The sequence below is a fragment of the Coptis chinensis genome, chromosome 8 (assembly GCF_015680905.1).
Source record: "Coptis chinensis isolate HL-2020 chromosome 8, ASM1568090v1, whole genome shotgun sequence".
In the NCBI taxonomy this organism is placed as follows: Eukaryota; Viridiplantae; Streptophyta; class Magnoliopsida; order Ranunculales; family Ranunculaceae; genus Coptis; species Coptis chinensis.
Window position 1 is genome coordinate 83,207,591 of NC_141463.1, and position 13,646 is coordinate 83,221,236.

The window sequence follows — 13,646 nt, forward strand, 5'->3', positions numbered from 1 at the left end:
CTGGAATTAGAAGCATCATTATTTTATCTTATTTTTAAATATAAAATCCGGCAGAATCTTCTCTGTATTTTCAACATTTTAAACACCTAAATCCTGTTATAACCTAAAAATCAAAATAATATAATACAATTCTCATAGATCATAAAATCAACTCTACTCATATTTATAATTTTACATTTATACATAACACAAATTACTTCTAAAGCTAAAAAAACAACTCATTAAACATTCACTACACCATAATAGGATATTTGCAACACGCACCTTTTTTGATTTGCAACGCTTATTTAGCGTTAGTAAGTTTCCAACGCTTATTTAGCGTTGGCAATGTTGTAAAGCGTTGCTTTATTTGGGTGAATTTCCGGAATTAATTGCTAACGCTTAAAAAGCGTTGGAGAAGTGTTACAAACTTAAAAATTTCGCGAACAGAGATAAATGAAAAAATCGAAATATAAAACATAACTTTTTTTTTTCTCTCCTCTCTCCCTCTCTCACCGCCGCATTATTTTCGCACTCCTCAAAACCTAATTTTCAGATTCAGTAAAATTGGAATGGGAAGTGAGTTCTTGTGCTTCTTCTACTGATTTTAATAGGACCCCACAGTCTCCGCATTGAAGTGACACACCCGCCATTCAATCAATTCTCTCAAAACCACCAGAGTCCCTACAAAAGAAGGTAACAATACATAGACCACTTTGGACTTTTAAAATGGCTGCAAAACGTCTTGGAGTCCACGTCTTCTTTGGTAGGAAAAGCTTTGCCAAGTTAAATGTGACTGTTAAGTAAGTATTTGGTGTGGAATAATGGACATTCTGGATTCATTTCCAAAGGGAGATACTTTGAGTTTTAGTTGGGTAATCTAGTGCAACTCTTCTAATGTTGTTTTTTAGATTTAAGAAATTTAGGATTCAAAGAGGGAGGCCCTTGCTTTCAAGGTTAGAATCCCCTTTGACCGTGCTGAGGTTTTGTAGTTGTTATTCCTGCATATTCGTACTTGTTTTGTGTGTTGTGTTTGTTTTGCAAACTTGTTGTTGTTTGAAGTTTCCAACCTTCTAATGTTGTAGTTTGATTGAAATCATTGTTTGATCGAATTCCACAACTACATTTTATCTATTATTTATAGTATTTTAAGGGGAAGAGTCATTGTTTGCCAGAATCTAAATGCTTGATCTTTATGAACCTGTGGTCGATTTCCTCTCCTAACACAGAAATGGAAACATCTCTCACATGTATTTCTTATTAAGAGTGCTAGAAAGGCAAATATATCACGGTCATATACATCTAAATTGTGTTGCTTTGGGAAATCCAAGCATTTTATCCTTTTTTTATGGGTTTTTTTTCAGACAAAGAAGTGGGTTTTGGTTTTTGGTTAATCTTCCATATTTAGTATGCTTGCTAAGAAACAGCTCTTGTGAGAGTTGCTTAGAGGCGTCTAGTAATCTTCCATAAAATTAGCTTTTTGATAAACTTGTTTTCCGTTGATATCAATCATTTGATTTACTTTTAGTATGTACTTTTAATTACATAAATAGTATCTGTATGGATAGAAATTATATATGTAGAAAAATTTGTGCATGTTATTCCTGCAGATTTTCCAAAGTTTCCCAATAGAAGTTGAATTAGAACTGGCCAACTGGGGTTGTTTTTAGGACGGTAAATCGTATTGCTACCAAACTCCCTACAAAAGAAGGCAAGAACACAGAGACAACTTTGGAATTTTAAAATGGCTACAAAGCGTCGACTGTTTTGCGTCTTCTTTGGTAGGGATCCACATATCAAGTCCGATTCTTACCAAGAGAATTTTTTAGCATTTGTAGGGATACCATGCAAGTCAAATGTGATTGTTCAATAAGTATTTGGTGTGGAATAATGGAAATTTGTGAACTTTTTCCTCGTCTATTGGTTCAAATGATGAAAAGCGTTAGTGTCAAAGAGTTGGACTTCTTACTGAAAAAGTCCTTAGAGAAGTTGATTATTATTTATCAATTTGTAACGGGAATATTGTGTTTACATTTAACCAGAACCCACAGCATCTATCTCTCCAATTGTGGACAGCAGACCTTCACCAGTTGATATATAATTTGGTCTGGAGGTCCTGGAGAGCTCCCACGGATACGATTTTCAAGGGCCTTTCTTCTTGATGTAGACTAGAAAATGCCTGTGTATCTTAATTTGCAGTGTGAAAAAACAGTGATTTCTAAATGGATTTCTTGGAGATGGTGTGTGCTGTGAAGCTTTTTAAATTTATTGACAACCACTCCTACTATTGTCAGTGTAAAGGCTTTGGTGAAGGTGTTGCTGGATGCGGCAGATGCAAATGACAAATGATTTGCAATTTGCTCGAAGAAGAGGTGCTCTCTTACATTGCCATACGTCTATACCTCTTACTATTTGTGATGATGAGTTGTTTTTGGGTTGGGTTTTTCTTTCTACTTTTAGTAAAAAGAATCTGTGGCTTGCACTGTTCTTTTTACCTGTTTGTCACATTATCAATGATTTCACTTTTGCAAACATTATCAATGATTTCACTTTTGCAACAGACGTTAGGTTTGTATGTCCATCTTTATCCAAGTAAACTGTTGGTTTCCTCTCTCTCCCTTAGTTTTGACATTTTGTGAGATGTTGATAGTCCTTTAACTTGTGAGAATGGTTGGTGTAGCCGTGTAGGTGGGTTTCTTGCTCAAAAATTTTTGGATGAATTTTAAGAAGTTCACTCTGTTTGACAGATTTTAACATGTAGCAAAAGGGGGTGCCGAATTTCAACATCTAATTGATTTTGTTTGTATTGCTTGCTCATATTTTCTCCCCCATGTGAGTAGTGATGGTTGTGGTTGCTTCAGGACTGATTGATGGAATCTTTACTATATTAATGTGCACATAAATTCCATCTCACGTGGGATACTGTACTAGTTCTATGGTACTGATGTAAATGACCCTATGAAAATTCAATAGTAATGTGAAAATCCAAGGTAGTTTTTTGTGTCAACACTTGGACCATTTCATTCATTCACCGCCTTAGAAGTTTCTGTAAGGGCCTCGAGTGTCGTCTGAGAAACATGTGGGCATGATTTCAAATGTAAAAGATGGTTCTCTTGTAGCTCTGAAATGAACGACTGTTGTTGATTAGCAAATGAAATTCATTCTAGGGGGTTTACTTAATTCTGGCTGCATATTTTGTTTCTCTCTACAATTTTTTCAGTTAGTTTGTGTTTTAATATAGCGTGCCACTTCCTTCCTTAGCATCTTGAAAGGGGAATGGCTGTGGGTGCTTTTTCGAGACGTGGAGCCAATGATGATTGGGCTAAGGGGTCTTGGTCTTATTCATGCCTAAGTTCCATTTACATGCCTTGATAACACCTCCATTTACCTTGAGTAATATTTATGATATTCTTAATGGTAGTTTTGCACCTATTAAAAATGAAGTAATACTTATACTAGTAAAACACTATTGCAGCTTCACCGATTCAAACAAAGGTATATACTCCTTCAGTTCTAGATCAGTTTATTTATTGATTTTATTCTCTTCTGTTATAGACAACATCACTGTTTGTTGTTTAACAGGGTAATTCAACTCCAGAACAAGTGGAAGAAGCAGATTCACAGGATAGTAATTCAGAGATTCCTCCAAGAACCCCAACTCTTAAGAATGATGTACTGAGTACATCAGTGTCTTCCACAACGGCTGGAAATCCTGCTCCCGCTGTTCCTGTTAACACGCCAGCGCGTACTTTAGCTGGTGGATCAGTGTCATCAGCAATTCCTTCAGGTTCAGGATCTGTTTTTAATAATATGTATGTTCTGTTTATGTAATATTATCTGTAAATCATGTGTGTGAAGTGTGTTGTTGTTCATACTTGTAACATGGCTGTTATATGTTTGATTTTGTGACCTTTACTGTAAATTGATGGCTGTCTCGTAGCTCTGCTTTGTATGAACTTGAGTTGTTACCCATTACCATCATTCATATATATACTGTTGGCCTGTTTATCAATAATCATTTGGTATGTCATTCCTTGAAGCAGCATTTTGTAAGAAGCGCTAGTGTTTATGTTTTTACCCTGCATACAGAAATGGCAGTTACTCTACTAACTGATTAGTGTAAGCATCCTTTTGAGTATACATTAAGTGTTTGAACTCGACAGCGTAATATGAAATATGTCGTCCATTGTGATTAGAATGCTTTCTTTTTTCGATGTATGAGCAGCCTTTTTACTCTTACAGTCATCTTCAGTTTACTGCAAGTATGTCTTTTAGTGATAAGGCCATTATTGTTTTAATGTTGTATGAGACTATGAGCTGCCTTTTTTGTATTCTAGGAATTCAACTTTATTGGGCTATAGTAGGTGTTTAATCTTGTTTTCCGGGAGCAGAGGGTTTCTGAACTATGCATTATTCTCAAGTAGATTACATTCAAATTCACCTTAGCTGCCCCTACCCACCCTATGGTTAGTTTAGTTAAGTGATAGGCTGCTTTTGTTGCACTAATGAGTATAATAAGTGTACTATCAATTTTATTGGATTTAATAAACTGGCACTCTGCCAAACGCCCTATGGTTACTATGGTTAGTTCCATTTTTTGTTCATTCGGCATCTATATTTGTTTTGAATTTTGTGGTAGGAGGAACAACTGTTGATATTTCTAAGAGGCAATCTTCCTCTGTGGACATGTGTGGAAAGGAAAAGAAAGAAACATTCCATACATTTCTAAACTTTGGTAGATGTGGTAAAAGAGTCTTGAATCTTGGCTGAATATTTGGACAATGTTGTGATTGTCTATAGGATCAGACTGAAGTGTCCTTTACGATCAAGAGTAATGTTCCGCTGCAGAAGCTCATGGATGCGTACTGTAAGGAACGGTCAGTAGAAGTCAACTCATTGCGCTTCATGATTGATGGTAAACGACTTGGGGACACCAGTATACTGATGACGTACATCTCTTTACATATGTCTCCTTATTATCTTTTGTCTCAAATTTTATTTAATTACAACACGAGTGTTCTAAAGCTTCTAATTGATTTTTCTTTTTTCTCTTTTTTTCGGTTGTGGTAACAGTTGATGGAGATACGATTGATGCTTTTGTCGAACAATGGGGTGGCAGCAGGAGCTACTCTCCCATATTTTGAAACAAAACACCATTAGCTTTGTATGGAATTGGCAAGTTCTGCTTTTGAATAAGATATGTTTTTTGTTTTATGTCTAAAAGCATCCTTAAGACGATCTTAATTCAGAAGCAAGTGTTTTAATTCTCTTTTGAATTATAATTTCAACAAATATGATGAATAAAGATGAAATTATAGCTTGGTATCTCTTTAGTCCGATTCATTGTGTTCTTATTGTTGCTACTATCATGATTGTGACGAATGAGTTGAGGAAATATAAGCAGAGTTGGTGTCTTACAAGAGCTGTTGATCTAAGGGTAAGACTAGAGTCAATGAGGTGTTTTTTTTTTTTTCAAAAAGAAGAGTTTATTGGGGTTTCTGTTTGTATATATATTTTTTAGTTTATTGGTAGTTCAAATTGGGGTTTCCGTTTATATGTTTGAGATTTGGAATTTTGATCTTTAGAGATGATTGTTTATGTTGGGGGGTCTATTATGGATTTTAGATTCGGCTTACAAGAAAGGGGGAAGGGAGTTTTTTTAAGTTTGTTCATATTGGTGCTTTTGGAAACCCTTGATAATAATTTCTGTGATTTCCGTAAGTAATTATGGCTGCATTCGAGCACTTACAAAAAATGTGTCTTGTATTAGTTTGATTTTTTTTCATAGTTTTATGAGGGGAGGGGGGATTTCCTTGCATTTAGAGACCATATTTCTTTTGTAGAGTTTTGTGACAGTTCCTGCTCAACTCCTTTTCCCCTTGAAAGTGTTTCTTTGGTAACACTTTTTTGTTTTTGCCACTTCGAAATCAGGACCAAGTGTTACTAAGCATGCAGCAGAAGCTTGATGATCTAATACAGCGACTGACTGACTGAGTTCAGTGCTCAAGAACCGGCATTTCATAAGTTACATACCGTGGAAGAAATTTGAAATTTTGGGTTTTACTTTCACTACTGCCTTTGGCCAAAGTAGCAGTCCTTTAGGAACGACTCCATCTCACTTTGGAGCTCAGACTTCTCTGTTTGGTGAGTCCCTTTCCCGTGCAATACTTGAATTTTTCAGCTTAAATTTTCCAATAAATTTTTCAGACTTCTCTTCAGTGTTAATAATAGTGTACTGTATAATTTTTCTGCTGTCTGTTTCCTATTAACACCCAAAAAAGGAGTAGGGGCATGGTGGAGAGAAATATGTATGCGAGAAATATGTATGCTGTTCTTACATTGGTTCTGGGGTCATGTGCAGGTCGCAGAGGTGCACAGAGGTGGACTGCATGATGTAATAACACCGAGATATCACCATCCATTATTTGCCAAAACAAAAGTTTCCGCCGGGATGGACTGAGCCCCACTTCACCTTCACAAAATGGTATTCTGCTAGTATTGTTCTCTGTGCCTAACACAAGATTGTATACCTGCTCTCTCTCTCTCTCTCTCGTGAACGTTTTAGGGATTCTGGAGAGTTCCGAGCTAGAGCAACCTCAAACCAAAACAACGATGACGGCATGATGAGGTTTTCTACACTGAACTATACCTGTTGTTTCATCTATAATGTGATGTGGAAATATATATATATATATATATATATATATATATATATATATAGAATGTAATATTATTATTGTTTCTTTTGTTTCAAGATCTGTACTTTAAGTGTTGAATATGATCCATCATTTTTTTTGTTACCTTGGTACTTATGTTCTAGTATATATATATTGTTTTTTTCAGGTTAACATGTTACTATAAATGCTTGGTACAATCGACTAGTAAACTGGAAGGGTCATTGGTTGAGCTGATGTACATACAGGATTCAGATAGATTACTGGAATCTTAATGTCCAGTTTCAAGTGGAGAAGTTATTCACTAAACTAGGGACACAATGATTGGGAAACCACTATTGTTAACGTATTTGTACTTACTAGTCTACATATTGCTTTCATCAGGAGTTATTTTGTACAATAAGGTAAACCATCTTTATTGTTTTCATTGTTGGGCTTCTTGTTGTGATTGTTTATGTATTGCTGCGTTTTGATTAATTAATGAAATGTAGTTCAATAGAATGCAAATTGGTTGATATTCTTTCAGTCACTTGAATGAACACGAAAACCATCACCAATTATATATCAAACTCGACGTGAATTCCATATGTTTATTTAAGTGTATTCCTTTTCAGCAAATAATTTATTGGATTAGTCGTTGAGATGTATCTCAGTTCTATACCTATTATGTTTGTCTTTCCTTATATTTGTTTCTCAAATTTTGGATTCATCTTTTTTTTTCGATAAATAAATTTGGCTTCATTAGATAGTTTACAGTTTTGGCTTAATATTTTCTTTAGCCTGTCATATTTGTGCAATGTAAGATTATAACCATCTAGTTACTGAAATTTGCAGTGGGGAAGGATGCATTTGTGCTGTGTAGGGTGTTTAGGAAAAGTGGACCGGGGCCGAAGAATGGGGAGCATTATGGTGCGCCTTTGATTGAGGAAGAGTGGGATGATAATAATGTTGTGTTTCCGAAAAGTGAATTTGATCATGATTGCACTTTGGATGGATTTGATGAATATGTTCAAGCACAGCAGGTTTGGATTTTGTTTATTTTTGAATGTGTTTCTGTTTTTCTGCATTTTGTTGTCAAGTGGTATGTCTGTATGAGATCTTATTATTTGGGGTTATTTGGTGGTTCAGGGTATATAGCTTTGTGTATACTGTTGTAGTGATGATGTTGTGATGAATTTGATTTGAACTGTAAGTGGAAATAGGCGTTGTGATAGCAGTTTGATCACAAAACTTTATTACTCCTAGGGAACTGATATTAATGTGTTATACCACCAAATTGGTTTAGCTGGTCTCGCTACAAAAATGAGAATTTTTTTTTTTTTTATTAGCAACCCATCAGCAACGGTTCATAACCGTTACAAACGAATTTTAAATTATTTTTTTTAAATTAACTAACAAATTTGCAACGCTTTATAACCGTTACAAACGAATTTTAAATTATTTTTTTTTAAATTAACTAACAACTTTGCAACGGTTAAAAAGCGTTGGTAAAAATTTTAACAAATTACCAACACTTAAAAAGCGTTTGTGAAATTTCTGTTTGCAACGCTTTTTAAGCGTTGGAAATTTCTGTTTGCAACGCTTTGAATTTTTGTTTGCAACGCTTTTTAAGCGTTGGAAATTTCTGTTTGCAACGCTTTTTAAGCGTTGCAAATATTTCCAACACTTTACCGACGCCATATTTGCAACGCTTAAAAAGCGTTGCAAAAATTATTAGCAACGCTTTTTTGCCGTTGCAAATAGCCTGTTATGGTGTAGTGATTAAATAAGAGTCCACGTAAAATTTCACCTTGGACTAATTCTTGTAACCACAGGAAATATATATATATATATTCACTTTCTCTCCTCTACTGAGCTCCTGATTTATCTCCTTCTCCCCTTAGTTGGTACTAACTTTAAATTAATTTGGAGGTCCTGGAACAACTTCAGATGGTTGCACACTACTATCCTCCGTTATATATAAAAATGCACCCCGGACCAATGACTGTACGAATTGATACACAAAGTTAAAAAATGTCACAATTGAAATGATGGTTTAAGAGAGCTCTGAGAACATAAGTGAACCAAATGTTATACCTGAAAATTTTCATTTGGTTTGAAAAGAGCTCTAACAAAAGAGCAGGACGAAGACTCGAAGTAGTAAATTGTAGAATACCTAATTGAAATGCAAATTAAATTTGAGAGTTAAGAAAGGCATAAGAACGTGAAATAAATAACCAAGAAAATAAAAACTTGCGGAATTGAAAAATATGACAAAAATTAAAATTAAAATCATACATCAATGTTATAGGTGAATCAAAGGCCTGTTATGGGAAAAGACTGTTCACAATGTATTCTCCTAGATCCTTCATTTCAAATTCCTTCGACAAATACTTCTGCAATTCATTTATTTCCTTCGGATCATCTCCTGTAACGATCATGTCATCAACATACACAATTAGAGCTGTAATCTTACCATCCTTGTGTTTGATAAATAAGGTATGGTCAGAATTGCTCTGTTTGTACCCAAAAACTTTCATTGACTGTGTAAGTCTTCCAAACCAAGCTCTTGGAGACTGTTTCAGGCCATACAAAGCCTTCTTCAATTTACACACCTTCCCAATATCTTTGGGATGGTTCTTCACACTTGGAGGCATATCCATGTATACTTCCTCCTCCAAGTTCCCATTCAGGAATGCATTCTTCACATCAAGCTGGTGCAAGGGCCAATCTCTATTTGCTGCAAGTGAAATTAAAATCCGGCCTGTATTGATTTTTATTTCTGAGTCTTGAAAGTCTCCTCATAATCAATTCCATAATGCTGTGTGTATCCCTTGGCAACCAATCTCGCCTTATATCTATCAATAGTTCCATCTGCATTAAGTTTCATGGTAAACACCCAACGACATCCAACAGTCTTCATTCCAACAGGCATATCAACTACCTCCCATGTTACATTCTTTTGAAGGGCTTCCAATTCTTCATTCATTACTTTTTTCTATTTTGAATCTTTCAAAGCATCCCCGCACGTTACTAGGAATAGATCTGATGAACAATTGATTTATGACAAGTGCATGGGTTTGAAAGGCTATGGTTAGACATAGAGTTAGCTATAGGGTATTTAGTATTGGCTTTGATGTCTGGTTCATATTGTTTCTTAGGAACTCCCTTACTAGCTCTTTGTGATTGTCTAGGATCAAGACTTTCTACCCCAACAGACTCATTAAAGGTTATAAGAGGTACCTGAGGTAGAGCATTCTGATCGAGATCTTCGCTTATTGATGTAGAAGGGAAAATGTTGTGGTACTACACAGTTTGGATACATCCGGATCATGGGCTTCGCTCTCTCTTACGGGATCAATTTACGCCGGGAACTTCAAATCATTCCTCCAAGTGTTCCAACTCATCCAAAGACATCGATTCCTTTCACCGCCACTCTCCCCACGGGAAGACCGGGAAACTCCCTCCGAGTAATACTGGTCCGATTCATGGAATGAGACATCAAAGGGATATATACATCTTGGCGATGTCGGATCATAACACTTATACCCCCCTTCAAACTCTGCATAACCGACAAAATACACTTCTTCACACGAGGATCAAGTTTACTTCGTTACGGTTGTGGGATATATGTAGGAACCGTTATTCAAATGCAAATATTTCTACAAACCCAACGAACACCACGCAAATTTGAATCAATGGGTGTCCACGATTTGTGATAGAGAACATACCTTTTAGATCCGGTTTGGATAACTCGAGAATCCAAGCTTTATAAAATCCAAAATCAACAATCAACCCCTTGATCTTACTCGTTGTATTCCTTTAGAATAGATTGGGCGTTGTGTGGACAACGATCTACCAATCCCCTTCTTTCTCTCAAGATCATAAACTAATTCATATCTACTTTTCTTGCCTCTTTTTGAAACCGGTGAATAATCAATTTCGGCCAGAGAGAAAGAGTATTCTATTTATAGGCTACAACAGGGACCATGAGGAGAAATTAGGGTTGGGCATCCTGACGGGCTTGGACTTCCCATGTTTGCACCGAACACACGGCCCAAGTCCGTCAACAAATGGCTTATTCCACTAAAGGCTATTGTTGCACTACCGCCCTAATCCCAAATTACGTGTTAACATTTATGGGCTCCATATTATATGCTCGTTGATCTCCCCGTGTTTAAGATATCGAATCTTCGTTGATTAAGTCAAGTTAATGACAACTACATTAATCAACTTCTTATGTCCTTGAGTAGTACCACTCAACCTCATTGTCATGTCGGAATAAATCCACCTGCAGGGTTTACATGACAATCTTTTTGAGCTCCTCAAGGGGACATCATCAACCCGACTTCTTGCGGGACACAGATTCCTTCTATAATCAACAGCACACCTTACATACAATGTCATTACCCAATCCATCGAGTTTGTTGATTCATCAATGAATCTCACTCATTGACGATTTAAAGTAATGTACAATGCACGTAAGTGCTCATTATTATATCCGGATTAGAAGGACAAGCATCCATAATAACAGAGGCGTTTGTTCTCTTATATATATAGTCAGTATAAGGAGAAACAACCTCACTTGGTCATGTTCAATACACACAAAGTATACTAGTGTAATCCTATAGTCAAGATAGACTAATACCAGATTATACTACAACCGTACCAATGGTTTGTCCAAATCCATCTAGGTTGTGAATGATTACTTATACTTTATAAGGTACTAATGATATGATCTTATGTGTGTTCACATCATATCATCTACAACATAAAGTATTAGACACATGCATATAACTAATAATATATATAATATGCATAACATTTGCCCATATGATTCTCATTCAAAATATAAAGAATTAGAGTTAATACAAAAGTAATACTTTTAGTATATAACCCTATCAACTCCTGATCTAGTCCACGTAAAAACATATGAACACGCATTCTGGACATCGTGGACGTTTCATGGACTACAACTTCAACAGTGTTATTCTGGGAGGTCACCCTCTGATCAATCTCCTGGAACATAGCCACCAATTCGTTGTAATAGGAAGGAATAAGTCTCCCATTGTGCTTCGCTTCAAAGCACTTCGTATTCAATTCAAAAATTCGAGTTTCATCAGAGTCATCATAGAAGGTCTTCTCCACAGCCTCCCAAATATCTTTTGCAGTAGGAAGACGAATATAACAATTCATAAGAGAAATCTCCATAGAATTAATAAGCTAGCTTTTTACCTTTCATTATCGGCCCAAACTTCATATTCGGACAAATTCATAAGCGGTTCAACCTTTTCGCCAGTCAAATAACCAAGCTTTCCCCTTGCTCTAATCCGCATCCGCATGAAAGGAGCCCATATGGTATAGTTGGACTCATCTAATAGAACAATTTTTGGGAACGCTTAGTTGTCTTGTGGGGCGTAGTGGTGATGAATGATGCTTGAAGAATTGTTGTCAGATTCAGCCATTGCAGAAAAAAATGATTTAGGTTTTTGAAGAAAATAAAAAAATAAAACTTTGTGAGAGGGGTTTAAGATTCAAGGATTCAATAATGGGTTTAAGATTCAAGGATTCAATGTAGCGGATTTCAATGGTTTGGCTCTGATACCATGTAGAACCAGAGGATTCAATTAAATTCAGTGTATATTTACTTGATTGAATTCTAAAGAGATTACAAATTGTTTATATAGAGTTTACAAAATAGGAAACAAAACAATTCGGTGGCTTGAGAAACACGAGGCGCGGGTCGCGCTCTGTTTAGGCTAGAGAAGAGCGCGACAAGAAACACGAGGCACGGGTCGCGCTCTGTTTAGGCTAGAGAAGAGCGCGGGTCGTACTCTAGCTACTAGACATCTCAAAGCCTAAAGGCAGTCATACTATACACACTATATCCGAGAACCTCGCTCCGCAAAATAAATGACTTTCTACATTTTGTTTATACTTTAGCTTTGTGATGTCAGCCAGAGTCTCTAAATCTTGTCATGTGCCACCATGAAGAACAAATTACTCTCACGATGGTACCAAGAATTGACAACACCAAGGTGGAATGACAACATGTTACTATTGTGTTGCATCCCATAAGCTGACATCTGACACGCCTTGTATTGTGAAAGTCGTCATTGTGACATCTAAATTAGTTAGGGGGATTATTTGGTTAACTTTAACATCCTGGTACTCAAATGTATCCCCATCATCTAACTCAGTAGTCTATCCTTACAACAATTAAAAAAATGCTTGTGTAATTTGTCACATATCACGACCTGCATAAAAAGTGTATATTTTAGAACCCATGCATGCAAAAAGAAAACAATCAAATTGGGTGTGTTCTGTAACTAAAAAGTATGAAAAATAATGGCTTCAAGAAAACTTAATTTAATATTATATAGACTTGAAAAACTATGGATCATACAAACAAATGAAACACTTTCGATGTTTCAAATTTACCCTTAGCAAATTGATCATCAAATCAAATTTCATTGGCGTTAGTGCGTTACTAATTTTTTAGACCCCGAAAACAAATATAAATAAATAATTTTTTATTTGATCCCACATCAAGTTAAATGAAAACTCACAGTCAAGAACTCACACAAAATTAAAAAATTCAAAAGATACAAAAACAGTGAAAAGGGAATTACTTACTTGCATGAGTCAAAGACAAAAATCAACTCGAAAAGCATGGTTTTGTGCTATTTCGATTATACGGATAGATTCAACTGTTGCAAAAATCACACCTGGGAATCAAAGAAAAGGAGAAAATTAAATGAGAAGACGAATTTAAAAGTTTTCCAAAAATATAAATATTTGTGTTACTGTGGGTCGAACTCGCAACTTGATAAGCATGAAAGTCGGTGATAACCAAATGGGAGCCGTTTCTGTCGATGCCAACATTTGACAATTAAATGTATCACTATATATGGATCATCTCAGGAATTATCAGTGTCTCGCGACCAAAGATGGTGCTAGAAATGATCGGCGGTTATAGCACTTGCCATTTCTCCTGTCTTAACTGTTTAACAT

The 13,646-nt window shown here is 35.9% G+C and overlaps 1 protein-coding gene across 20 annotated transcripts; it reads left to right on the forward strand.

Annotated features, from left to right (window-relative positions):
- Positions 1-236: 236 nt before the first annotated feature.
- LOC147483568 (uncharacterized) lies at positions 237-7,906 on the forward strand. Of its 20 annotated transcripts, none has more exons than XM_086577764.1 (10): positions 237-675; positions 2,022-2,219; positions 2,293-2,351; positions 3,562-3,766; positions 4,619-4,928; positions 5,053-5,416; positions 5,911-6,123; positions 6,341-6,607; positions 6,823-7,057; positions 7,488-7,906. In XM_086577764.1, the coding sequence occupies exons 3-5, from the start codon at positions 2,325-2,327 to the stop codon at positions 4,747-4,749; spliced, it is 363 nt and encodes a 120-aa protein (XP_086433890.1). In that variant the 5' UTR covers positions 237-675; positions 2,022-2,219; positions 2,293-2,324; the 3' UTR covers positions 4,750-4,928; positions 5,053-5,416; positions 5,911-6,123; positions 6,341-6,607; positions 6,823-7,057; positions 7,488-7,906. The 20 variants fall into 20 exon arrangements, 10 of the variants coding, with proteins under 10 accessions (XP_086433890.1, XP_086433891.1, XP_086433888.1 ...); XR_015204797.1 differs by having other exon boundaries at positions 421-675; positions 3,241-3,766; positions 4,780-4,928; XR_015204794.1 differs by lacking the exon at positions 2,022-2,219 and adding an exon at positions 3,241-3,474 and having other exon boundaries at positions 424-675; positions 2,274-2,351; positions 4,780-4,928.
- The last annotated feature ends 5,740 nt before the right edge of the window (positions 7,907-13,646 follow it).